Genomic DNA, 27,620 nt, shown 5'->3' on the forward strand with positions numbered 1-27,620 from the left:
GACTGCCATTTCTCTAACAATAACATGTGAACACTTTAGAAGTAAGGTGCCAGAAAGACAAAATAAATGATTTGATTATTTTCTTAATGAAATGTACAATCTGATCAGAAATCTGGCATGGAAACAATGAAATATAACAATATGGTTAAGAACTAAACTAAAGAAACGAACCAGGTTTCTGGCTAATAAATAAGGAGTGATCACTTCTGTCTTGCCATGTTCAGTAATTATTCATTCATTTACCACTTGTTCATTTCTTTATTTTTCCTACAAACATGAATAGTGCTAGGTAAACACTGACAACTGAAGTCTCATCCTTGCCTTTGAGGAGCTTAGATTTTGACGAAAAAGAGAAAATGAAGAAATGATATGTGAACTGCATCTTGAGAGGCAGATACAAGCCAAGCAGAATGCTTCTGGCTTCCGAAACATAAAGAAGGAAAGTTGAGATTCTGAAGGCGAAGAGCATCACAGCACCCAGGAGATTAAGGGAGAAAGAATGGGGAAGAGAAGTGGAAAAGAGATGAGATGTGCTAAGATACACGACTGACGGGTGGACGGGAGTAAGATTATAAAGGCTCCCAGAGTGACATGATAATGAATTTGTCTGTACTTTTAAAGATTAATAAGAACTTTTCCCAAGATCTATTTGTGGAGGAATGATAAGATCAATTCTGATTTTGAGTGCAGAAGTTTGAGGCAAGGCTGTTGGAAGAGTCAGTTTAGGAAGTAAACAAAAGTTAAAGTGGTTTACGTCAAAAGCCTACTTTTAAACAGTGGGGGTTAGAGGCAAGGACTGGATTGCTAAATTCACAAATCGTCATGATGTGAGACAGAAGGAGCTAGAAATGATGTCTTTTCCAACTGAATGATTAGATGGATGCTGCTGCCTCAGAGGATACATGATGAGGAGCAAGCTCTAGGGATTAATGGGGCACAAAGTTTAGGATATGATAAGTCTGGAAATAACAATTCTTAGGTCCAGAAAAGATGACAGAATGTATTGCACTGAGTTACATACTGTGGCATAGAGTTGAAGCCCAATGAAGGATGTGTTTCATTTTGAAAGGGGGTGGACTGAGAAGAATGAACTTTAAAAGGTTAAAGGAGGAGGAATCATAGGTGAAGAAAAAATAATTAGAAAGGAAGGAGGTGAAGCAGGTAAGTGTAGCAAAAAACTAAAGGCGTGAAAAGTTTCAAGAAAGAACTTGTGGACTGGGGAATAAGACTGATGGTATTTAAGGGTACAAACTTGTCATGAGCAGTAATAAGCCACATGGATTGAATGCATAGTAAAATGAATATAAATAACAAGAGCGTACTATAATTTCGTACTGTGATAAATATTGCTACAATGGCCACCACATTATATATTATCAATGTATCAAAATAACACATTGTACACCCTAGAATTACAATGCTGTGTATCAAGTACATTCAATTAGAAATAATTTTTAAGTAGTGTCATATATACGTGTAAGTGAATCACTTTACACTTGAAACTAACATACTATTGTAAATTTACTAATTAAAAAACAAAAAGCAGTATCAGGACATGGTTATCAGGTGTTTAGAAACCTAGCGTGCCACAGTCAAGTGATCTTAAAAGATGATAAATGTTTATTAGTGTGCAGGTTATTGGATATGTCTGCATGTTTCCAAATTTTATGTTACACAAACTAGCTACAAAATTACTTTAAAGTCACTAAAAGTTATCTTAAAATTAAAAAAAAAAAAGAAAAAAAAATTAAAAGAAAGTGTTGGTCAGGATATGATCCAAATGCCCTCTTCACTGGAGTTCACCTGGTTTCCCTCATGAAACTGTAGCTCCCTAGACCCCCACTGTCCTCTGGAGCCAGAACCTCAGGGGATATGGCCAGGGAATTTCCATTTTTAAGAAGCAAGCCTTGGGTGTGCTAAATTGTGGAACCACAGGTCTGCTGAGTCAAAGGCAGAGCAGGACAGCATGATGAGGCCTAAAGAGAGTCATTAAAGAGGTCTGCTGACCCCAAGTGAGTAGCTCAGCAAGCACCATGGAAGCAGCACACAGGCGGCGTTTGGCTTCAGAAATACGCTTCTGATAAAAGAGGATTGCTGATTATTTTAAGAAAGCAGGCAGGGAAGTTGAGTAAATGTGGTTCAAAACAGGTAGAATTATCTGGCTAAAAGAAAAAATTTGATGTTTCGTTCTGTTTAATGCAGTTGAAGGCTTGGAATCACTTTAGAATGTTTTTAGGCAGAGAAAAAGGAACTCATGGGATAAGAGCCAAAGACAGAAGAAAAAGGCGGGAAGTGATACGTGAATATAGATGATGGCGTGAGGACGCACAGGAGGTAGGGTCAAGGGTACAAGGGCGTGGATAGATACATGAGTTTTGAAAGGAATTTCCCAGTGAGGGCAGAGTGTGAGCAGGAGTTTGGGAGGGACACAGATAGTACTTTTCAACTCTGTTAATATCAAGTAATAACAGCAAAAAACCCTTATGGAGTCCCTGTTGATGGGCTGACACGGCTGCATGTATGTACACGGAATGCTCTGAAAAGAAAGGGGATGGGGAAGGGGAGCACGTGATCAATTCTTTCTGATGCAGCCCTCATTTGAAATTCAGTTTTGCTTTTAGATCATAAGCTTTTTAAAAAATATATTGTAGACTTTTTTTGTTCAGGAAATGTGGTCACCTTACTGACACTGCTTATAACAGAAACAAATGGCACGTAAGCAAAATACTGCCATTTCCAAGGTGTCAATCCGGCTCGACCAAAGAAGTATCTGCTTGGAAAAAAAAATGTCAAGAGCATTATGTCTTTTAAAACTCTAGAGATGTGATAGGGATTTCTCTGGCAGTACAGTGCTTAAGATTCTCTTGATTCTACTGTAGGGGCCACAAGTTCCATCTCTGGTTGGGAAGCTAAGATGCCGCATGCTGAGCAGAAAAAAGAAACAGCAACAAAAACTCTAGGGATGTGATATGTTTCAGGAAGGTATCTGCAACAGAATGTTCTCAAAGATGGATAACCTGCACTCAGAATGACCAAATCTCTCTATTCTGTTACTCCCAGATGGTAAACAAGGGATTCTCAAGCTAGAATTGGTCGCTTAGGGGTGTCTTCCTGCCACGAAGGCCAAAGCTAACTCTCTCCCCACCTCCTCGCTCCCATGACTCTCCAGAAAAATCTGACAGGCTTCTCCAGTCAGGAGCCACCTTTCTGAAGAAACTCTCAGAACCAAACTATGTTGAGAATTTTTATTCATTTTTAATTGCTTAAAATAGATATCATCACTTCTGTTACATTTTCTGTAAATCAATGTTTACAAAGGAAAATCTAGTCATGATACCTTCACTTTGCCTTTTTGAATGCTTAAAAGGATTTTCACTATGCTCAGTTCTTGATAGTATCTATATTTCATTAATTATAATACAACCCCTTATGTTTGAATAACATTTTCAGTGTGTAAAGGCATGTTAAGGTGTGTTACCTTACATTGTTTAAAAAATGTGTATTTAAAAATTATATTTATATTCTACAATATATTCAATCGATAGGGAACAGAAAACATGCATTACAATATATTTCTCATGACTTGTAATTCCATTCAAGATAAGACTTCTCTAATTAGCTTTCTAAGTATAATTTGTACCTGTCTTGAGAGCATTTGAAACATTAGCCTTGAACAATAATTCCAAGCACTTTTACACACAACCCACTCACATTTCTCTCATACATCAGACAAAATTCACCTGAAGGTCGGTTAGAGAGGCTACTGGGTATAAAGTTCAGGATGCATATCCTACTAGCAATGATCATGGCACGGGCTTGGGGTTTAACATGACCTTGGCCTTCCTGCCTCAGTGTCCCATATGGAAAGGACAGTCTACAATCAATAAAGCCACTGGAATAGGACTGAAGAGTGGCTCATTGATCTGAGATGTCTGTCTTGGTTATACCCCAGTTAAGAATGTCCTCGCAGGAACCTCTCCTACTGGACCAGCTTCCTGTCTTCAGATCTGGTAGGATGGGAATGCTGGCCATGCTTTGGGATGGGGCTTTACAATAAACTTACAATAGCCTCAGGCTTTTGTGTGGAGTTAAAGGCTTTGAGTTGGTGATGGACAGGGAGGCCTGGCGTGTTGCAATTCATGGGGTCGCAAAGAGTCAGACACGACTGAGCGACTGAACTGAACTGAACTGAAAGGCTTCGAGGGTACCTCACTCAGTGCCTGCTTCCTTCTTGCTGCTGCTGCTGCTGCTAAGTCGCATCAGTTGTGTCCGACTCTGTGCGACCCCATAGGCGGCAGCCCATCAGGCTCCCCCGCCCCTGGGATTCTCCAGGCAAGAGCACTGGAGTGGGTTGCCATTTCCTTCTCCAATGCGTGAAAGTGAAAAGTGAAAGTGAAGTCGCTCAGTCATGTCCGACTCTTCGTGACCCTGTGGACTGCAGCCCACCAGGCTCCTCCGTCCATGGGATTTTCCAGGCAAGAGTACTGGAGTGTGGTGCCATTGCCTTCTCCTTACTCTTGTTCAAACTCTCTGTTGTTATTTATGCCCGTGTTCTTCCTTCCCATGGGAAATTCCCTGGAAAGCTAGAACTGTGAATTTCTACACTGAGTTTTCTCTTTCCATTTTTGGCTGCCATACTAAGCTCAGTACCTTGCACAAAGCTGGGTTCTATTTAAATATCTACTTTCCCTGATGGCTCAGAGGGTAAAGAATTTGTCTGCAATGCAGGAAGACACAGCAGATACAGGGTCAATCTTTGAGTCAGGAAGATCCCCTGGAGAAGGAAATGGCAACCCATTTTAGTATTCTTGCTGGAAAAATCCCATGGACAGAGGAGTCTGGCGGGCTACTGCCTAACAGGTCACAAAGAGTCGGACCCGAATGAGTGACTAAGCAAGCAAGCAAACATTAATAACTGGTATTCTAACTAAAATATTTTTATTTTGTTAACATATTTTATTTGACATTGAATGTATACTTAAATTTTCTTCTAGATCATTTGCTAATGATATATTTGTTAAGGACAAAAATTAATTGATTTTCTTGGTTCAAAATTCACTTACAAAAATGATCCAAGACACAAAGGCTATGAATAAACACTGTTCCACCAGATATTATCTACAGTAGCCAAATAATTTACAGATCAGTAATCCTGTATAGTATTGAAGGAGTTCCAGTAGTCAGAGCAGTTAGTGTAATATGTCAAGGGCATTGTGACATGGAAATGCTTGTTCATATAGTCCATTAAGGACAAGTTCCTCTTTCAAATGAATGTGTAAATCTTAGTAAAGTCAGGGAGGTTGAACGCTTAAGTGGTTCTCCCTTCCCATTTAAAAAAAAGTGCACTTTACCACAAATAGCAAAATACATCGTGTGTGTAAGTGTTGGGGGGGGGGGGAGGGGTGCTGATATGAGCTGAGAGGAGGTGGGGGGATAAAGTCCCCATACATCACCCTTGAGCTATTAAAGCTGATATTGGTGGGACAAGGGATCATTCTTTTTTCAGAGAAATGTCCTACTTTTTTTTTCATTATTTCTTTAAAGGCAACTTTGACTAAAGTGTCAACAATAGTTTTATTTATCTATCATTGTAAGAAGTTTGAGCAACATTCTTTTTGGTAGCATCCAGGATTATATTTCAAAATAAGTGTTTACGGATGTCACTTGTCTGGGTAAGTTTAGCAAACCTGGTCTATCTGTAAGTCCCTGCACCTGGTCCCTCTTTCAGAGACTCCTGTGCTTCCTGAGTATTTGATCTTTCTTGCGAAGGGTTCTAAAACCAAATCCAGTTGTATGGCTTCTTAATATTGCCACGTGAATACACACATATACACATACATACATACACATTTCATATATACCTCACTACTTTCCTTCAGACAAATTTAGTAGTTACATACACCAAAACCAAAAAAAAAAATTCATGTGCTCAATATATCAGAACCAAAAGTACGATTAATAAATTCTACCCATCAATAGGGGTTTATTTGGGCGATGTTATGGTACAAAAAAAAAGTTGAAAAATAAAGTGAAAATTCCTGATGTAATGTTATTCTAACTGAATAAAAATCATTAGGTAAATATCTGTATTATGCACTAAATTACCATTTTAGACATGCATTTCCCCATTTGCACATATGTTTGAAAACCTTTATACTAGTCAGTGACCAAAACCTACTGCCATACCTAAAGAGAAACAACTTTCTCTCACACACACAACCCTCCAGGCTGCTGAAACATGAGAGATTATTTTATTTCATAAACGGAACACTTTCAGTTACAAAGCTGTGAACTGGCCATGACTGAATTTTAGTTTTAGCAGCAGCCGTCCTTGAAATAACAGACGATGGACTGACAGGATCTTTCCACTGGACCTTGTTTCTGAATCCCTTTCCTGTGTCTCAGACTCTCTACTGTAACCATACCCCTCATGTGACGATTCTAATCCAGAGACAACTGGATACCGAGCCATGACAAAGCCCGTTAACCTTTCCATCTAGCTTCACAGGCCAGCAGAGGGACAAGAAAAACCAACAAATAACTCTTAGGAGTGCATGGCCAACAACCTCCTAACACCAGTCAGCCCCACTTCACACCGGCAAAAACAATTATGGACTAAGACGCCAGCATCCATCCTATCACCCCTACGTAACAAGAAAGTTATGCCCAAGGGAAGAAACTCAAGGAGGTGCCTGCCTTGCAACATTGCAGTTACAGTCCGGGAGGTCTGCGTCCGCACAGCCATCGTCTGCCATCCTCGGGCCACAAGAATCTTCCGCCACCACCATGAAGCATCCACTTGCAAAAGTTAGGTTTGCAGAGCAAAAGGCTGAATCTTGCGTGGGGATGAAAGGTTCCCTGGTCTGTGTATGGAAGTATGAAAATGCTCCCTCCAGACAAATGTTGGTAAGTCTCTGCCTGATAATATGACACTGAGCAGTGAGTGACAAGTGGTCATGCTTCTAAATAAAACCTACATTCATTAACATGTGCCAGGCTTGATCTCCTGGAATGTAGGCCACGAGGGTAAGAAGGGGAAAGGCTCAGGGTAATCTGGAAGGAGGGGGAGGCTCCAGGTCTAAAGAAAGAAGGGAGCAGAAATAAGACTGGCTGCAGACACATCGCCATTCTGGAAGGACCTTCCCCCTTTTCTAGCAGGCAGTCTGTTAAGTTGGAAAAGATATTTGAAAAGACAAATGACCCAAACACAAACAAGCAAAACCGCCACAAGTACAGCAAACTGTAATAGCAAAAAGGAGCAACTTCTATTTTTCTTCAGTTTGCTTGCCAGCTAAGTGATGTAAGTAGGAGTCTAAGGGGTTGTTTGGGAAGATGGGATGGGCAAGAAATTCTGCTCAAAAGTGATTGGTCTTCACCTTGACAAATTACTCATCCTCTCAGTACTTCAATTATATGGTGTAAAAGGTTATCAGGAGGATTAAATGAGGTGGTACCTGTAAACCACTTAGCACCTCCCTGACTGTAACTGCAATGTTGAAAGGCAGGCACCTCCTTGAGTTTCTTCCTTGGGGCATAACTTTCTTGTTACTGGGGGTGATAGGATGGATGCTGGCGTTTTAATCCATAATTGTTTTTGCCAGTGTGAAGTGGGGCTGACTGGTGTTAGGAGGTTGTTGGCCATAACAACCTCCTAAGAGTTATTCTTAGCACAATATATTTATTCCAATGAACTAAATATAAGGCAAAGCTTTTTAGACAATTTGAGCAGGAAAAGGAATGAAGAAATACTATTCTCCACTTACCTCAACCTTTGTCCTTTTAAAACTAATGATATAAAGTGACAAAAATAACATGTTCATTTTAAGGTAATTAAAAAAAATGTTCATTTGCTTTGTGAAATTTCAGTTAACTTGGGGGGGGGATGGAATTGCAAGAATTTCTAAATTTTCTGCACTGATTCTATATAAACTTCATAATTTAAGCTTTTAAAGAAAATAAGCTCCCAAGTGATTGATTACTGGTAATTAAAAAAAGAAATGTGATCAATGCTGTCTGCTTAAATCCTTTGAGGATTTTAAAATACATATACACAAATGACTTATGAATAAATAAATAGGCAATAAACATTTGCTAAGCTTCTTTTTAAGGCCAATATGATGAGTTTTAACTAAAATAAAACAAAGCACTTGGTTCTAGTTATATGAGTTGATTGCTTTGAAAATAATAATATATTTTCTCTATAAAAGAAACAAACCTGAATTTTTACATTAAAAAAATCCAGAAAACTTAGTTAAAAATAAAATTATTTTAAAATGCTATTAAAGATATAATATTTTTATTCTTTATAAAACAATCACTTCACTGATATATTATTTTCATCAAGATGGAAAATATTGGTTGCAATTCCATAATAGAAGGTAAATTTGTTTTTTCTTGATTACTACCAACATTAAAAAAAACTGAGACCTTTAAAATTTGTTATTGTCATTATTTCCTTAGAAAATTCCCTTTTACTAATTTGCATTTTTCCATGGGTTAGTTTTTTTTCCATGTTCACTATTGTTAGCACAATATATTTATTCCAAGGAACTAAATATAAGGCAAGGCTTTGCAGACATGTTTATCATAGTAGCAAAAAATGACAATAATATAAAGTTTCATCAGTAGGGAAAATACTAGATAAGTCACATTATATAAAACTATGGAATGATCTAAAAGAATAAGATTGGCACATATAGTATATGAGAGTATACATGATCCTTTCCCCTGTGTTGTCTCACTGGAGAAGTGGCAGTTATTTTAATGAACATTTTGAAAATGAGGAATCCGAGACTCAGAGAGGTTATACAGTAAGCCCTAGGTCACACAGCCAGAGCAAGGTGAACTAAAGCTAGGATGGTGTCATTTCTGAGCTTGCTGCATCAAAGCATTTCCGATTCTGGAATGACTTTTCTGAATGGATCACCATGAGGTAATACCACCCACAAATTCCAAGAATTACTTTTTCTTTTTCTTCTAGTTTGGGCAGAGATCCCACTGGACTGAAATTCCTACTGGGGGCAGCTGATTCAACTTTGCAAAGCCCTCCTTATTCTCCATGAGCCTCTAAACTCCCTCTAGGATGAGAGCTGACATTTATTGACTGAGCTGCTTCACTGTGCTAAGTGGTTTACAGGTACCACCTCATTTAATCCTCCTGATAACCATTTACACCATATAATTGAAGTACTGAGAGGATGAGTAATTCATCAAATATCACAGTGCAGGTGAAGCAGAAACATTTTATAATTCAAGCAAGTGAAGCCCCAAGCCCAGGCTCTGCTGTATTACTATCTGCATGTAGGGTGCTTTTCACACGCTGTGTCTCAGGCTGAGAAGCTCGACAAAATACTGGAGGGACTACTACCTGCAAAGAACTACATTAGGTTCTGGGGTTACTGTGGCCATCAAGCTTGATACACTGAACGTTTCAACAGAGGAAAGAAACTGTCAGTAGTCTTCAAAACGGGATATTGATTATAAACAAGGGAACTGCTACCGACTGTGTACAGAAAGCCTAGATAAGAAGTAAAGTAAGTAAAGTCGCTCAGTCGTGTCCGACTCTTTGCGACCCCATGGACACCAGGCTCCTCCGTCCATGGGATTTTCTAGGCAAGAGTACTGGAGTGGGTTGCCTTCTCCTTCTCCAGGGAACTTCCCAACCCAGGGATGGAACCTAGGTCTACCCGCATTGTAGACAGACGCTTTAGCTTTACCGTCTGAGCCACCAGATAAGAAGGGTGTGATCTAATCTGGAGAAAAGGAAGAACATGAAGAAGAATTAGGAGCTGGCTGGTCCAGACAGAGAGAGAGAGGGCAGGAAGATGAAACAGAAGAGGGGAGGCTCTCAGGTGAAGAGCCCTGTATCCTTGCTTTATCACTCTTATGTTTGGGGAATCCTTTTCTTTTTCATCTTTATATCCCCAGAGGGGTCTGGAAACTATGCCCGACTACCTGCTTTGGTAATAAGATGTTACTGGAATCTATTATGTTTCTCTACACACTGCCTAAGGCTGCTTTTGGGATTTTTCAGCAGAGGGCTTTGTCAGAGGCTGTTCTGCCCACAAAGCCTTGAATATTAGTCATATAGTAATCCAGTCCTGAGAGAGTTTGCAGCTTCTGCCATGTGGCAATATGCAGAGGAAGTATTAATACTTAATACACTTTTGTATACAGGAGGCATTCCATAGTTTTTAAAAATTGCATTTGTTTTTCCTGTTTTTGAGATCCATGAATTATGGTAAAGTGGACATGATTAAGCAGGAGATGGCAAGAGTGAACATCGACATCTTAGGAATCAGTAAACTAAAATGGATGGGAATAGGCGAATTTTATTCAGACGACCATTACATCCATTACTATGGGCAAGCTGCTGCTGCTGCTAAGTCGCTTCAGTCGTGTCCAACTCTGTGTGACCCATGCTGCTGCTGCTAAGTCGCTTCAGTTGTGTCTGACACTGTGAGACCCCATAGACGGCAGCCCATCAGGCTCCCCCATCCCTGGGATTCTCCAGGCAAGAACACTGGAGTGGGTTGCCATTTCCTTCTCCAGTGCAGGAAAGTGAAAAACGAAAGTGAAGTCGCTCAGTCGTGTCGGACTCATCGCGACCCCATGGACTGCTACCAGGCTCCTCTGTCCATGGGATTTTCCAGGCAAGAGTACTGGACTGGGGTGCCATTGCCTTCTCCACTATGGGCAAGAATCCCCTAGAAAAAATGAAGTAGCTCTCATAGTTAACGAAAGAGTCCAAAATTCAGTGCTTGGGTGCAATCTCAAAAACAACAGAATGATTTTGGTTTGGTTCCAAGGCAAATCATTCAGTATCATAAGTAATCCAAGTCTGTGCCCCAAACACAAACACTGAAGAAGCTTAAGTTGACTGGTTCTATAAACACCTACAAGATCTTCTAGAATGACACCCAAAACAATGTCATTTTCATCACAGGGGATTGGAATGCAAAAGTAGGAAGTCAAAGATACCTGGAGTAACGGCAAGTTTGGTCTTGGAGTACAAAATGAAGCAGGGCAAAGGCTAACAGAGTTTTGTCAAGAGAACACATTGGTCATAGCAAACATCCTCTTCCAACAATACAAGAGAAGTCTCTACACATGGACATCACCAGATCGTCAATACCAAAATGAGACTGACTATATTCTTTGCACTTATAGATGGAGAAATTCTATACAGTCAGCAAGAACAAGACCCAGAGCTGACTGTGGCTCAGCTCCTTATTGTAAAATTCAGGCTTAAATTGAAGAAAGTAGGAAAAACCACCATGTGATTCAGGTATGACCTAAATCAAATTCCTTATGATTATACAGTGGAGGCAACAAATAGATTCAAGGGATGAGATCTGATAGAAAGAGTGCCTGAAGAACTATGGACAGAGGTTCGCGACATTGTAAAGGAGGTGACCAAAATGATCCCAAAGAAAAAGAAATGGAAAGCAGAGTGGAGGCCTTACAAATAACTGAAAAAGAAGAGAAGCGAAAGGCAAGGGAGAAAGGGAAAGATATACCCAACTGAATGCAGAGTTCTAGAGAACAGCAAGGAGAGATAAGAAGGTCTTCTTAAATGAACAGTGCAAAGAAGTAGAGGAAAACAATAGAAAAGGAAACTAACGATCTCTTCTAGAAAATTGGAGATATCAAGGGAACATTTCATGCAAGGATGGGCACAATAAAGGACAGAAACAGTACGGACCTAACAAAAGCAAAAGAGCTTAAGAAGAGGTGTAAGAATACACAGAAGAAATTTACAAAAAAGATCTTAATGACCCAGATAACCATGAAGGTGTGGTCATTCACCTAGAGCCAGACAACCTGGAGTCTGAAGTCAAGTGGGCCTTAGGAAGCATCACTACAAACAAGGCTAGTGGAGGTGATGGAATTCCAGCTGAGCTATTTAAAACTTCTAAGATAGAATGCTATAAAAGTGCTGCATTCGATATGCAAGAAAATTTGGAAAACTCAGCAATGAGTGGCCACAGGACTGGAAAAGGTCAGTTTGCATTCTAATCTCAAAGAATGGCAGTGCCAAAGAATGTTCTAACTACCAAACAATTGTGCTCATTTCATACGTTAGTAAGGTTATGCTCAAAATCCTTCAAGCTGGGCTTCAGCACTATGTGAACTGAGAACTTGCAGATGTACAAGCTGGATTTAGAAAAGGCAGAGATCAAATTGCCAACATATGCTGGATCATAGAGAAATCAGGGGAATTCCAGAAAAACATTTACTTCTGCTTCATCAACTACATTAAAGCCTTTAATGGTGTGGATCACAACAAACTGTGGAAAATTCTTAAAGAGATGGGAATACCACACCACCTCACCTGTCTCCTGAGAAATCTGTAGGCAGGTCAAGAAGCAACAGTTAAAACTGAACATGGAACAATGGACTGGTTCAAAATTGGGAAAGGAGTATGACAAGGCTGTATATTGTTGTCCTGCTTATTTAACTTATGTGCAGAGTACATCATGTGAAATGCTAGGCTGGATGAATCACAAAATGGAATTAAGATTGCCAGGAGAAATATCAACAACCTCAGATATGCAGATGATACCACTCTAGTGGCAGAAAAAGAAGAGGAACTCAAGAGACTCTTGTTGAGGGTCAATGAGGAAGTGAAAAAGATGGCTTAAAACTCATCATTCAAAGAACTAAGATCATGGCACCTTGTTTCATCATTTCATGGCAAATAGAAAGGGAAAAGATGGAACTACTGAGAGATTTTATTTTCTTGGGCTCTAAAATCACTGCAGGTGGTGACTACAGGCATGAAATTAAAAGACACTTGTTCCTTGGAAGGAAAGCTATGACAAACCTAGATATCCTATTAAAAAGCAGAGACATTACTTTGCCAACAAAGGTCCATATAGTCAGAGCTATGATTTTTTTCAGTAGTGATGTACATATGTGAGAGTTGGGCAGTAAAGAAGGCTGAGTGCTGAAGAATTTAATGCTTAGGAACTGTGGTGCTGGAGAAGACTCTTGAGAGTCCCTTGGACAGCAAGGAAATCAAACCAATCAATCCTAAATGAAATCAACCCTGAAGATTCACTGGGAGGACTGATGTTGAAGCTCCAATCCTTTGGCTACTTGATTCGAAGAGCCAACTCATTGGGAAAGACCTTGATGTTGGGAAAGATTGATGGCAAAAGGAGAAGTGAGCAACAGAGGATGAGATGGTTGGATGGCATTACCGACTCAACGGATGTGAATTTGAACAAACTCGGAGATAGTGAAGGACTATCGGGTGTGTTGCAGTTCATGGGGACACAAAGAGTTGGACACAACTTAGTGACTGAGCAACAACAATGATGAAAGGTGCAGAGTTCTGTGAACATACTAAAATTCACTGAATTGAATACTGTTGATAGATAAGTTGTATGGTATGTGAATTATATCTCAATAAAGCTATTATTAAAATAATAACTTTACTGGATTCCCTGGTAACTCGGATGGTAAAGAATCCGCCTGCAATGCAGGAGACCTGGGTTTGATCCCTAGGTTGGAAAAATCCCCTGAAGTGGGAAATGGCAAGCCACTCCAGTATTCTTGCCTGAGAAATCCCATGGACAGAGGAGCCTGGAGGGCAAATGTCCATAGGATCTCAAAGAGTTGGGGGACTAACAATTTCATTATTGAAGTAACACATAACTAATGTGTGCTTTGTTTTGGTAATGAGTATTTTAGGTTTGGTGAGGAGAGAAGAACATTCTTCTATTGGAGAGTCCAGTTAACTAAAAAAAAGGAAAGTCATCACAACAGAGGAAACAACTTGAATCTGACCTTCCTAGATACCAAGATGGGAAATGTGGAATAAAGCATTCTCTATTTATTAGAAGCTCTGAACAACTAAGGCTACAGGACATTTTCTGTCAGTCCAGGCTCTGGCAAATTGCCATTTGGGTTTTTGCATGGGGTTCAGAAACGAGAGCTAGAATCCTTGAAGACAGTATTACAGAAATTATCAGTTACACTGATGACTGTTAATTACATTGACTCTTAATTAAAGGTGAAAGCTCAGAAATGCTTTCGTCTAGGCTAGCACTGACCAACAGAGCTTTCTGGGATGATGAAAATGTTCTGTGTCTGCAGGATCCAATAAGGTGGCCACTATCCTTGTGTGGTTTCTGAGCACTGGAAACGTGCCTTGTGCAACTGACCATAATTAAAATTAAATTCTAAATGAATTGTATTCCATTTCAGCTCATTTAAATAGCCATTAAATAGCATGTAGCCAGTCACTGTTACGTTGGACTGAGTAGGACTAGAAAGCATACTGGAACCTTATCCATTGAGCCCTAAAAATAACTGCAAATTTTTTTGTTATCTTAAAAAGCTGACAATGCTTGGTGACAGTTTAAAAATTCAATGCAAAACACATCTACTGTGCACTTAGAATGGTTTAAACTAGCTAATCAACTAGTAATAGGAAGCTGACTCAAAGTTATGCATTCTATTCGTACATAACAGGTTATTATCTGTGAATCTTCTTTCTTCCCCCCCCCCCCATTTTCTGTTAGCTGGAAAGCTGTTCACCTGAAAATATGATCATCTTCAATAACAACTTCTCTATTCCCCAAAAAGCACCAAAACAACATAAAAATATCAAAAGACAAGTTATGTTCTGCTTTAATGAATCAATGTTAAAAAATTTTTTTAGAAGAGGGAGGCGGATGGAATGAGACTGAATCATAGAAACTTGTATTTCAACTGGCAGGTCACAGTTGAAGACGGGTGTGGGAGATGGGCATCTAGCCTGTGCACTAGCAAAATGCCAGTAAACCAAACAATGGAAAGAAAGCAAATGTGATGGCTGAGAGCCACTTAGGAGATACTCCAAGAACTACAAATTCAGCGTGGACTTAAACCTCAGGACAAACCAACAGTCAGTATGTCATACCGTCCATGTTGGAAAGAGACAATTAGAAATGGACAATATGTATTACATCTGTGTATCAGTCATGCCCGACTCTTAGTGACCCCATGGACTGTAGCCCACCAGGCTCCTCTGTCCATGAGGTTCTCCAGGCAAGAATACTGGAGTGGCTTGCCATTTCCTAACCTAGGGGATCTTCCCAACCCAGGGATTGAACCCATGTCTCTTGAGTCTCCTGCATCACAGGCAGATACTTTACTGGGCCACCTAGGAAGCCTGTATACCCTGTATTCAATTGATTCAAATTTACTGATATGTCTTTGGAAGAATAAACTAAGTAATATCTAAAAAAATTCTTGGTTGAATAAACTATACAGAGGACTTCCTAAGTAGTCCAGTGGTTAAGACTCTTCCCTTCTAATGCAGGGGTGAAGGTTCAGTTCCTGGTAGGGGAACTAAGATCCCACAGGCCATGTCATGTGGCCAAAAATACCCCCAAAAAACAAAAATGAACAAACAAAAACTAGACAGAAAAGTTATAAATAAGCATGACTTTGAGGAGTAAACACTTAGTTCATTTTATATAATGTTGTCTAACAGCTGGGCATACACTAAACTAATTGCTTGTGATTAAATTTTATTAAATTAAAAAAATTTTGATTTCATGCAGCCCCATATTCCACAGCATTGAAGCACTAAAAATTGGAAAAGAATATTAGCTACTTTAACATGGCATTGCAAATTACCATGGATCACATGGCAATGCAAATCAATCTTTGAGTCATAATCCGGCCAAAAAAAATCCAGGGATGTTTACCAAGTAGGTGGCTTCCCAAAGAAGGGTATTTTTTAGCACAAAGGCTTCAGATCCTCCCTCTGAAATAAGGTTTGGTTATCAGTGCCTGAGAAGTGAGGCTAAACATGGTATTGAGGTTCTAAAACCTACGTACGCCTAAATACTTCAAGTAGTTTAAGCTGAACTGTTAAGTTTCCATCTCTTTATATACTTTTATCAGGGCATTTAGTGAGTCATTTTACTTGAATTCTTTGCATGTCTATATGCCCACTTGAAGAGAAGGGCCTCGGTCTTTGTATCCCCAAAATCTCTCACAGTCACTATCAGTCCTTTACAAACAGAACTGGAAAGTTCGGTTACAGAAATAAATTGTTGTCATTGTTCAGCCACTAAATCAGTCTGACTCTTGAGACCCCACGGACTGTAGCCTGCCAAGCTCCTCTGTCTATGGTATTTCCCAGGCAACAATACTGGGGTGGGTTGTCATTTCTTCTTCAAGGGATCTTCCTGACCCAGGGATCGAACTCACGTCTCCTGCATTGGCAGGTGGGTTCTTTATCACTAAGGCACCAGGAAGTCCTGTAGAAATAAATAACAACCCAATTTCCTTTTAATTGCATTTCTTAGAACAGGGACAAAGAAGTCACAAACTTGGCAGGCAGAACTGTGCAGGGCATGGACTGTAGAGTCAAAGAATGCAGACTCTGCCACTCAGTATGTGCATGACTAGGAGCAAGCCTGAGCCTCAGTATTCCACACCTGGAAAATGGGTATAACAATAATACCCATCTCAAAGGATGTTGTAAACACATAAGAAGATGCACATGAAGCCTATAGCATGGTCACTGGGACAAGCTAAAGGTTCAGTGTTAGCTACTAGAGTCCTACTGTCTAACATTTTAAAACCTGGGTAACACTTGTTCCCTTTTTATTATATTCTTACTAAAATTATAGCCTCATCTGCTTCATAAATTAGACCCTTTTTGATAACTCCCTTATAGAAAAAACCTAAACTAAATGTTTTCAAAATCAACATATGGAATCGTCATGCCCATATGCAGTTTTTTGGGGCACACAGTATTCAAAAGGCACTATTTCACATCTACCTTCATTGTTCGGGGAAATAATCCAGATTTTTTATAAAGTGTATTGTGGGATGGCTCCAAAACAACTGTGAATCAGAAGCATTTGTGACATTCTAACTCTCCTAACTTCTATAAAGAAGACTGTCCATTCAAATATTCATTCATACATTCATGCAAATATTTACTGAGTCCAAACTGTGTTCAGGCACTGTTTTTGGTGCTAGTGATAGCCAGTGAACAGAACGGACAAAGACGCCTGCCCTCATGGAGGCTATAGTCCCACATGAAGCAAAGTTCACTTCAAATAAAGCATCTATCCAGCTTTTCCCTTTAAAAATAACCCTTATGTCAAATAACAGAATAGTTCATTCAAGCATATCAGACTTATATACTGCTAGTAAAGTTTCTCAGATATTATTTTTTCTTTTTGACTTTTATATTTCTCTCACTCTGCCTTCTGAAATGGAGCAGAACCCTATGGTCCTTGCACCCCCCCCCCCACCTCCCACCCATGTCCTCTGCCTGCCTTTTGTCTTTGGAAAACCTTAGTCAAAGAATAAGTTTAATCAGAGAAGTAAGAACTGTAGAAACAAAGGAAAATAGAGAAGACTAAATAATAATAATGTGGTCATTAAGCATAGTCAAGGACCTTTAGTCCTTTCTCAAGGGCTATAGATAATATTCTGAGCCATATCCTGTGAGCTGTCTTATAGATACCACAACACCAGGTGGAGAAGTTAACTACATGGTGATCAGACTGTGCCCAGAACATGAGTTGTCACAATTCTGAGACCTGGCCACAAAGAAACGGGAACAGATGCACCTTGGCACAGATTAACTGCACCTAAACTAAAACAATCAAAATGACACTGGTCAGACCACCGATGACCAATCTGAAGATGACTGTCAGAGCTGAATGTGCTGTTTCTGCATGTAGCCCCTCCTTCTGTCTATAAAAGCTCTTGCCCCCTGGTTGCTGTGTGTGTGTGTGTGTGTGTGTGTGTGTGTGTGTGTGTGTGTGTGTGGTGGTGCGGGGGGAGTTGGCCTTTGGACAGATGTCCACCCCACCTCCCCAAGTTGGTGGCATCTGAAATAAAGCAAACTTTCCTTTTCACCAACCTGGCCTGTTTATTGCCTTTTGAGCAGTGAGCAGCTGTACCCCACCTTGCCCTTTCAGTAACAATTCCACAATAAAAACTGATGTAATATTCCTCTCAGACAAGAAGCAGATGCTTACAGATATCACTAAAGCTAAGTACAAAATACAGTAATGCAGCAGGTTATTTTTACATCTAAGCAAAGGGACAATAATTAGCTTCATTCCCACATCTTACTAATAAGAAATATAGTAGGAATATAATTTTATATATTTTATAAATATATATAATATATAAATACACACTTATGTATAATATAATATAATATATATGTATATATATTTTTTGTCATTTCAGACAAACACACCCTCCACAGATACTTGTCAGTGGTTTCACTTTCTTTCTTATAGGAAGTTGAGTACTATGAAGCCTCAGAATAAAGACTTTTCCCTTGGGCACGGATTTTGTTTGGATATGTCTTTCTCTCTTTTAGTTAAATGAAACCACCGCTGAATTTGTGAAGCAAGAATGGGAATTTTAAAGTTAACGAAAGTGACATTTATGAGACAAACATGAACTAAAGTGGTGGGATGAGGAACGCAGAGATTTATCAGATGACTTGCAGCTGAAATGGAAGGTGGCCTGAAGGCGCTGAGATTCTGCACATGTGTCCTGTTGACAGGGGTTCTTTTTACCTGGCTGCCATGAGGTCCAGAAGGTGCTGCCACCGGTCATTGATCTTGCCAAGTTTGTACTCAATCTCAGACGCTTTGCTTTCATGGCTGGCTCGGGCCAGCCGTTCTCCCATTTGCTGGAGCTGTATTTTGTTCTCTTGGGCAACTGCAATTTCCTCTTGATAATCCTGAGTGATAAATAGCAATCACAGAGGTCAGAAAGCATGTTCTTGATGTATTCAGCCTAGCTCTACTAGAAACAGGGTAATTACAGTTTTCTACAGCTTGGAAATAGTTTGGGCATCGGGAACGCTATGTGAATATGAGTCCTAGTACATAGGAAGTAATGGTACCTGCTATTTTCAGTATTTAGGCAAAGTCCAGATTTTCAGTACGTAGGCAAAGTGCAGATTGAATTTTTATATAGATGTTTTTAAAGGGAATAGATGTTCTTAAAGGGGGGGGGCTTTCTTTTTACTTAAAATAGGCATTAAAAAATATAAGTATATACACAGAAACAAAAGACAAAACTTGAAGAATTTCAACGCTGGGAAGTTATACCTTATTGCTGTAATCACCAACCACGTTATATTTAGAATCAATCCTCCTACAAGTTAACTGCCAAGAGGCTTATAAGATGTGTCTGCATGTGTGTATATCTAAATATACATACGTGTGTGCCTGTGTGTGTGAATGTCAATTGTTACTTGTGCAGAATGTTTTAAAAGATTACTTTCATTTTAAGGAGCTATCCTCTATACGGTGTAAAATACTGATTTTATAACCCATAAATCATTGACATAAGTCTCCTCTTAGAGGATCAGTGGGCCTCAAATCTCCCTCATTTACCCAGTTTCTATAGGAGCTCCTCCGAAAGACTGTTTTAGGTAAGCAGGACAGGCTCTCAATACGGTCTATAGTAAGGTCACTGAGATAGACCACTGAACAGTATGATTTAAGGGATGATAAAGGCCATCTCCTCTTGACCCCTATCTGTGCCCCTCTTCCCTCCCCCCAGCCTCTGGACCAATGGTCCTCTTAGTTTCTTGTCATAGTGACAGCATCCAAAATTTAGAATCAATTTTTTCATTTTTGGTTTAAGCTTCTGTTAGGCAGGCAGCAAATATTTTCTCATGAAAATAATATACAAACACAGGTATTATAAGGCTATGGGTATTTCAACCTTCTATTGCTCTAAAATTACCTTGGGAACAGAGTTACGTTTTCAAGTCAGTAAAATGGGCCCCCAAAGAATGGGAGGAGCCAGTGAAATTTCATTCTATTCAGGGTTGAATGCTGTCCTCAGGCTCAGTACCCCACCCACTCACCTTTCTATGTTACTTCAACCCGGCAGGAATCAAAGACCAATGAAATGAATGCTTATTAACAGTTACAATATGCCATTACAAATTTGAGATCATTTTACTCAGAAACATTTAATGTCAATGGAATCACTCTAACCCTAGAATAGCACTTATAGTAAAATAATCTGCCTACGTTGTCTTTTAAAGCAAAATGCTGAGTGTTAATGCCAGTAGGTACCCATATCATAGTTACAGTCTGTTTATTAATTTCTTTATCCTAAGTTGAAAAAATTACCAAGACTATTATTTTTCTTTACAAAAGAGACACCACATAGTGCAAGCACATGAAGATTTTTTTAGAGTCCATAACTTATTATATATATATACAAAATGGTATATTTGATATTTTAAATGTTACTAAAGAGTATAACAAAATTATTTGTGTGTCAAGGTACAGTTTTTCTAAATTTTAAATTATGATTGCATTTTGCTCAAGAGACAGTTTTTTCCATACCCCCAAAACATGGATCTTAAATTTCATGATAAAATCAAGTGGAGTATAAATACGCTTGGTCAAAATTTATTCTATAGCAAATTTCACTATAAGACCTATTACATTAATCATGCCTAATAGAACATTCTCTGACACCCATAAACCAGCAAAGGGTAGAACTGTTACAGATGCTTAAATGAAATATGTATTGTCTCAGACCACATTTTAAAGCTTTACAATATTAAATACATTGGGTTAATCAAAAAGTTCATTTGGGTTTTTCCATAAGATGTTCTATTGGGTTACTCGGACCCAAGAGAAATGCTGATGCTTAGAACTTGCACTTTTAAGTGTAAACCTATAAAGTTATTGATATCACATCTTGGCTTCGGAGTTTTTGTTTTTCTGTATATGTGCCTGTGAACACCCATAGAGAAAAAAAAAATACAATTCCCAAAGCCAACATATAAATAACTTCATAGACAAAGAGAATTTTTCCTAATACTTATTTATATATTTTTTCAGAATGAGTGAAGCTATTGTTTATTTATTCAATAAATAATGGCTGAGTACTTCTGGGAAGTCAGGAGCTACAGCAGTGAACAAAACTGACGGAGTTCCTGTTCCCATAAAGCTCACAGTCCAGTGGGGCTTCCAGTGTAGACAGATAGCAAACAAATAAATCAGGAACATGCCTGGTATCTCAGGTGGCAATAAGTGCTTAAGAGAAATATAAAATTTAAATGATTAATTGTTCAAATGCAGTGTGGAAACACCACTGGAACCATCAAAAACACTTTAAAATGCTATTAAATCTCACCCATCCTATATAGACATGAAAAACATTCTGGAAACATTTGAACATAAAAAAATACTTGCATCATCATATATAAATTGAAATTAAGATGAAGCTAAAATTCCCAGAAAAGTCCTCATTCCTGTAACTGTCTATAAATCATGTTTTATAGAGAAAATGTCAGTTTAATGGGTCCTAGGAATTTTTTCTTTTAGTTCCTCTCTAGTGATTTTTACCTCTTTAAAAACAAACAATAAATCAATTATACTCTGATTAAAAACAAAGAAAACGAATACACATAAATAATTCCTACTGAACAGGCAGATAGAATCCAAAAACTGAACATTATCTATCAGCAGACAATCTATTTCATCACAAATTGAAAATATTCTATATAATTTACATGTCAAGGAAGCCTTTCCGGGCACATTAATTTTCTATCAAAAAGATGAAGTGTTTGTAACAGAGTGCTCCTTTGTCAGGAAAGTAACTGGGAGTAAGGCCATCTTCTGTACCAATGCCTAAACACTACAGAGAGTGAAACATATGTAGCCACACATCTGTTACCTTCCTGAGCTTCTCAATCATTTCTTCAATGAGAATGTCTCCATTCTGAGAAACCTTGCTTTCCATCTGAGTCAGCCATTCGCAAAGCTCCTTGTTCTTTTCACTGAAGACGGCCCACTCATTCAACCTCTCACTTACTTGCTGTCGCCTTAAGGAGAGCTGAAAAGTTCAAAATGAGAGAAAATGCAACAGGATAATCAGAGTGGAACTCATAGCCTGAGGGAAGAAGCAAACGAAGTTTGTTGGGTGGACTAAGACAAGCAGTGGTTGTGAATCTCTTTAGGCCACTGTTCCCGGAGGCTCAGTCCCAGGATGCTGCTCTAGCCTAGTGAGTTTCACAACCAGGATTTGCTATTAAGTATGAGTGGGAGACACTGAATCCTCTACTTCCCTCCCAAGAGCCACATGCCCGTTCTCTTATAAAAGGTTCTGAACAATCCAGCTTCTCACTATAGTTGGTTCTGTAGCTATGATATGGGATTACTGAATGTACTTTAACTAAAAATATATATATATAAACAAGAAACAAGAAAAGAATAAGAAAAGGGGGAAGGGAATGGGCAGGAAAAAAAGAAAAGACAAAAGAAGGAAGGAAAAGGGGAAAGAAAGAAAAATAGGGAAGAAAGGAAGGAAGGAAAGAAGGAAGAATGAGTTGAGCATCAGGTGTCTGCAGAGGGTGGACCAAGGGACACAGTGGGAGAGCTCAGTTCCTGATCAGCTCTATCCTGGCCACTTTACTTAGAGCAAATTCTTTTATATCCCTGTTGGTTTTCTTTTTTATTTATGTATCCTTGTTTCTTTTTCATATAACAGCCTTACTGAGATGTAATTCCACACCATTCAATTTGTCCTTTTATAAAGTGTACAACTCAGTGGTTTTTTCATTTATTAACAGTTTTACAACTACCAGCACAATCAATATTGTAAGATTTTCATCAATACAACTCCCGGCCCCTGCCCCATCCTGTACCCATCAGAACTCACTCCCTTGCCTACCCCAGCATCTTCCTCCCAAACTTAATCTATTTTCTAATAAATTTGGAAAACTCAGCAGTTGGCCACAGGACTGGAAAAAGTCAGTTTTTATTCCAATCACAAAGAAAAGCAATGCCAAAGAATGCTCAAACTACCACACAATTGCACTCATCTCACACGCTAGTAAAGTCATGCTCAAAATTCTCCAAGCCAGGCTTCAGCAATATGTGAACCGTGAACTTGCACATGTTCAAGCTGGTTTTAGAAAAGGCAGAGGAACCAGAGATCAAATTGCCAACATCCGCTGGATCATGGAAAAAGCAAGAGTTCCAGAAAAACATCTATTTCTGCTTTCTTGCCTATGCCAAAGCCTTTGACTGTGTGGATCACAATAAACTGTGGAAAATTCTGAAAGAGATGGGAATACCAGACCACCTGACCTGCCTCTTGAGAAACCTGTATGCAGGCCAGGAAGCAACAGTTAGAACTGGACATGGAACAACAGACTGGTTTCAAATAGGAAAAGGAGTATGTCAAGGCTGTACATTGTCACCCTGCTTATTTAACTTATATGCAGAGTATATCATGAGAAATGCTGGGCTGGAAGAAGCACAGCTGGAATCAAGATTGCCAGGAGAAATATCAATCACCTCAGATATGCAGATGATAGCACCCTTATGGCAGAAAGTGAAGAGGAACTAAAGAGCCTCTTGATGAAAGTGAAAGAGGAGAGTGAAAAAGTTGGCTTAAAGCCATTCAGGAAATGAAGATCATGGCATCTGGTCCCATCACTTCATGGGAAATAGATGGGGAAACAGTGGAAACTGTCAGACTTTATTTTGGGGGGCTCCAAAATCACTGCAGATGGTGATTGCAGCCATGAAATTAAACAACACTTATTCCTTGGAAGGAAAGTTATGACCAACCTAGACAGCATATTTAAAAGCAGAGATATTACTTTGCCGACTAAGGTCCATCTAGTCAAGGCTATGGTTTTTCCAGTAGTCATGTATGGATGTGAGAGTTGGACTATAAAGAAAGCTTAGTGCCAAAGAATTGATGCTTTTGAACTGTGGTGTTGGAGAAGGCTCTTGACAGTCCCTTGGACTGCAAGGAAATCCAACCAGTTTATCCTAAGGGAGGTCAGTCCTGGGTGTTCATTGGAAGGACTGATATTGAAACTGAAACTCCAATGGTTTGGCCACCTGATGCAAAGGGCTGACTCATTTGAAAAGACCCTGATGCTGGGAAAGATTGAGGGCAGGAGAAGGGGACGACAGAGGATGAGATGGTTGGATGGTATCACTGACTCAATGGACATGAGTTTGGGGGGACTCCGGGAGTTGGTGATGGACAGGGAGGCCTGGCGTGCTGCGGTTCATGGGGTTGCAAAGAGTCAGACATGACTGAGCTACTGAACTGAACTGAATCTCTATGCATTTTTTTATTCTGGACATTTCATATAATCAGAATCAATTGATATGTGATCTTCGTGAGTGGCTCCTTTCACTTCACATAATGGTTTTAAGATTCATCATATTGGAACATGCATCAATACTTCATTCCTTTTAACTGAAGAATATATTTTTTTCATGTGGGTATAGCACATATTTTGGGACTCCCTTGTGGCTCAGCTGGTAAAGAATATGCCTGGAATGCAGAAGACCTGGGTTCGATCCATGGGTTGGGAAGATCCCCTGGAGGAGGCCATGGCAACCCACTCCAGTATTCTTGCCTGGAGAGTCCCCATGGACAGAGAAGCCTGGCAGGCTACAGTCCATGGGGTCACAAGAGTTGGACACGACTGAGTGACTAAAGCACAGGACAAAGCACAATTATTTATTAATTCATCTACCAACGAACATGTGAGTTGTGTCCACTTTTGGGCTGTTATGAATAATGCTGCTATGAACATTTGCGTGCAAGTGTTTGTCTGGACATAAATTTCACTTCTTTGGGAGTGTATACCCAGAAGCAGACTTGCTGAGTTGTACAGTAACACTACAGATTGTTTTCTAAATGCCTATACCATTTTACATTCCCACTCTCAACAGAGCTCCAACTTCTTCACATCCTCACCAATACCTGTCATTATCTGTCTTTTGAATTACAGTCATCCTAGTGGATATAAAGTGACATTTCACCATGGTTTTGATTTGCATTTCCCTGAAGGCTAATGATATTGAGAATCTTTTCATATTCTTGACCATTTGTATGACTTCTTTGGAGAACTGTCTGGTCAAATTCCATGCCCATTTCTTAATTTTTTTTTTTTATTGCTGACTTTTTTGTTGTTGTTGTTCTTTATACATTGTAGATACAATGGATTTATTTTCTTATTTCTAGGACTAGAATGATCCTTTTAAGAATTCTAAACTTTTCTGACTTCATAATACTCTTGTCTTTGCAGTACTGGTTGAGATACTATGGAATGCTTCTATTGAATTAAACTGCATGTTAGTAAAATACAATGTTATTTGAGTGGCAAGAAGATGATCCACTTTTGCAGACATTCTGTATGGTCAAGTTGATAATGCTAGACTTCTGCCATCCATCTCACTGCATTAAACACTTACCTCTCAATTTTCCTTTTTACACTAAACATTTTATTATGAAAAACATCAGACATACTGAAAAGTTGAAGGAATCATGTGGTAAACAGCTATGACATACTCCCTAGACTAAAACTGTTAACATTTTGCTACCTTTTGCTTTAATACATATATGCCATTTTTCCATATATCTATTTTACTTTTCAATGATTATTTAATGAATTTTCTTTTTCAAATGAATGTGAAAATATTTCTAAGGTGTTATACACTTCCTAGTTAGCAATTCTGTCAGGGTTGGCTCTGTTATTGATTAGGTAAATAATATTCAAGGTTCCTTACAGCCCCAAATCTCTGTGATTCTGCCTCTTAGAAAAGGATGGGAGCTAATCACATGAAAAAGAATAAAATACCTAGGAATAAACCTTCATAAGGAAGCAAAAGATCTGTACTCTAAAAACTGTAAGATGCTGATGAAGGAAATTGAAGACTATACAAAGAGATGTGAAAAAAACACACACAAAAAAAACCAAAAAAAACAAACTGTGTTCTTGGATTGGAAGAATCAATATTGTTAGAATGACCATACTATCCAAAGCAATTGACAGGATCAATGTAATCCCTATCAAATCACCAATGGCAGTTTTTATACAACTGGAACAAAAAATTTCAAAATTTGTATGGAAACACAAAAGACTGAACAGTCAAAGAAATCTTGAGAAAGAAAAACAAAGCTGGAAGAATCAGGCCCTCTGACTTCAGACTATACTACAAAGCTACAGTAATGAAAACAGCATGGCACTGGCACAAAAGCAGGCAACATGGTTCAGTGAAAGCCCAGAAATAAATCCATGCACCTATGGTCAATTAATCTACAACAGAGGAGCCAAGAATATACAGTGGAGAAAAGACAGTCTCTTCAATAAATGTTGATGGGAAAATTGGGTGGCTACATGGAATGAAATTAGAACATTCTCTAACACTGTCTACCAAAATCAACTCAAAATGGATTAAAGACCTGAATGTAAAACTGAATACTATGAAAACACCTGGAGGAAAACACAGGTGGAACACTTACTGACATAAATTCCAGCAATATCTTTTTTGATCCATCACATAGAGTAACGGAAATAAAAACAAAAATAAACAAATGGGACCTAACTAAACTTAAGAGCTTTTGCACAGCAAAGGAAACCATAAACAAAATGAAAAGGCAACCTACAGAACAGAAGAAAATATTTGTAAACAATGCAACTGACAGATTAATTTCCAAAATATACGACCAGCTCACACAGCTCAATAAAAAAAAAGAAGAAGAAAGAAATTCAATCAACAAATGAGCGGAAGATCTAAATAGACATTTCTCTACAGAAGACATACAGATGGCTGACAGGCATATGAAAAATGTTCAATATCACTAACTGTTTGAGAAAAACAATTTAAAACTGCAATGAGATATCAACTCATACTTGTCAGAATGACTATCATCAAAAAGTCTACAAATACTTAATGCTAGAGAAAGTATGGAAAAGGATCCTTCCTACACTGCTGGTGGGAATGTAAATTGGTGTAGCCACTATGGAGAACAGTATCGAGGTTCTTTCAAAACTAAAAACAGAGCTGCTGTATGATCCTGCAACTCTACTTCTGGGCATAGATGTAATTTGAAAAGATATATGTACCCCTATGTCCAAAGCAGCACTATTTAGAATAGCCAAGACATGGAAGCAACCTAAGTGTTCATCAACAGATGAATTATTCTTAGCTATAAAAGATAATAAAATAATGACTTTGAAGTAACATGAATGGCTTTAGAGATTATCATATTAACTGAAGTAAGTCACAGAAAGGAAAATATTATATGATACCACTTATATGTGGAATCCAAAAAAAATTATATAAATGATTTTATTTACAGAACAAAAGTAGATTAACAGACATAGAAAACAAACTTATGGTTACCAAAAGAAACAGTGACTGCGGGGAGGAAATTAACATATATACACTACTATATATAAAATAGATAACTGACAATGCCCTACTGTATAGCACACAGAACTATATTCAACCTTATAATAACTGATAATGGAAAATAATCTGAAAAATTATATATATATATATACACACACATATTCTGAATCACTGTCCTAAAAACCTGAAACTAACACAACACTGTAAATTAACTATATTTCCATTTAAAAAACAGTTGAAAAAAGATACTGAAGAAGTTTTCTCCAAAAAAAAAAAGTTGGGAATTAGACTATAAGCCCAGGATATTCATGCCAGGTCCAGCTTAGTGAGCTGCCTAGACAGCAAACCCCACAACCTTCCATAATTTTTGAAATGTTACCATTAAAAATTCACTCTTTTGAGTTAATATGATATTTTAAAATAAAA

The 27,620-nt window shown here is 38.6% G+C and overlaps 1 protein-coding gene across 3 annotated transcripts in view; it reads right to left on the reverse strand.

Moving 5' to 3' along the window:
- The window catches only part of LOC138089973 (nesprin-1-like), a 103,448-nt gene that overhangs the window by 50,900 nt on the left and 24,928 nt on the right, over positions 1 to 27,620 (reverse strand). For 2 of the 3 annotated variants that reach the window (XM_068985552.1, XM_068985551.1), the window contains exons 9-10: positions 21,700 to 21,858; positions 18,561 to 18,727 (exon numbers count right to left, since the gene is read on the reverse strand). In XM_068985552.1, the coding sequence (XP_068841653.1) occupies positions 18,561 to 18,727; positions 21,700 to 21,858 (326 nt within the window). Of the gene's footprint in view, positions 1 to 6,696; positions 6,789 to 18,560; positions 18,728 to 21,699; positions 21,859 to 27,620 lie in introns of those variants that run through there. The other variant, XM_068985553.1, reaches the window with a different exon arrangement.

Source organism: Capricornis sumatraensis, chromosome 13 (genome assembly GCF_032405125.1).
Source record: "Capricornis sumatraensis isolate serow.1 chromosome 13, serow.2, whole genome shotgun sequence".
Taxonomy (NCBI): domain Eukaryota; kingdom Metazoa; phylum Chordata; class Mammalia; order Artiodactyla; family Bovidae; genus Capricornis; species Capricornis sumatraensis.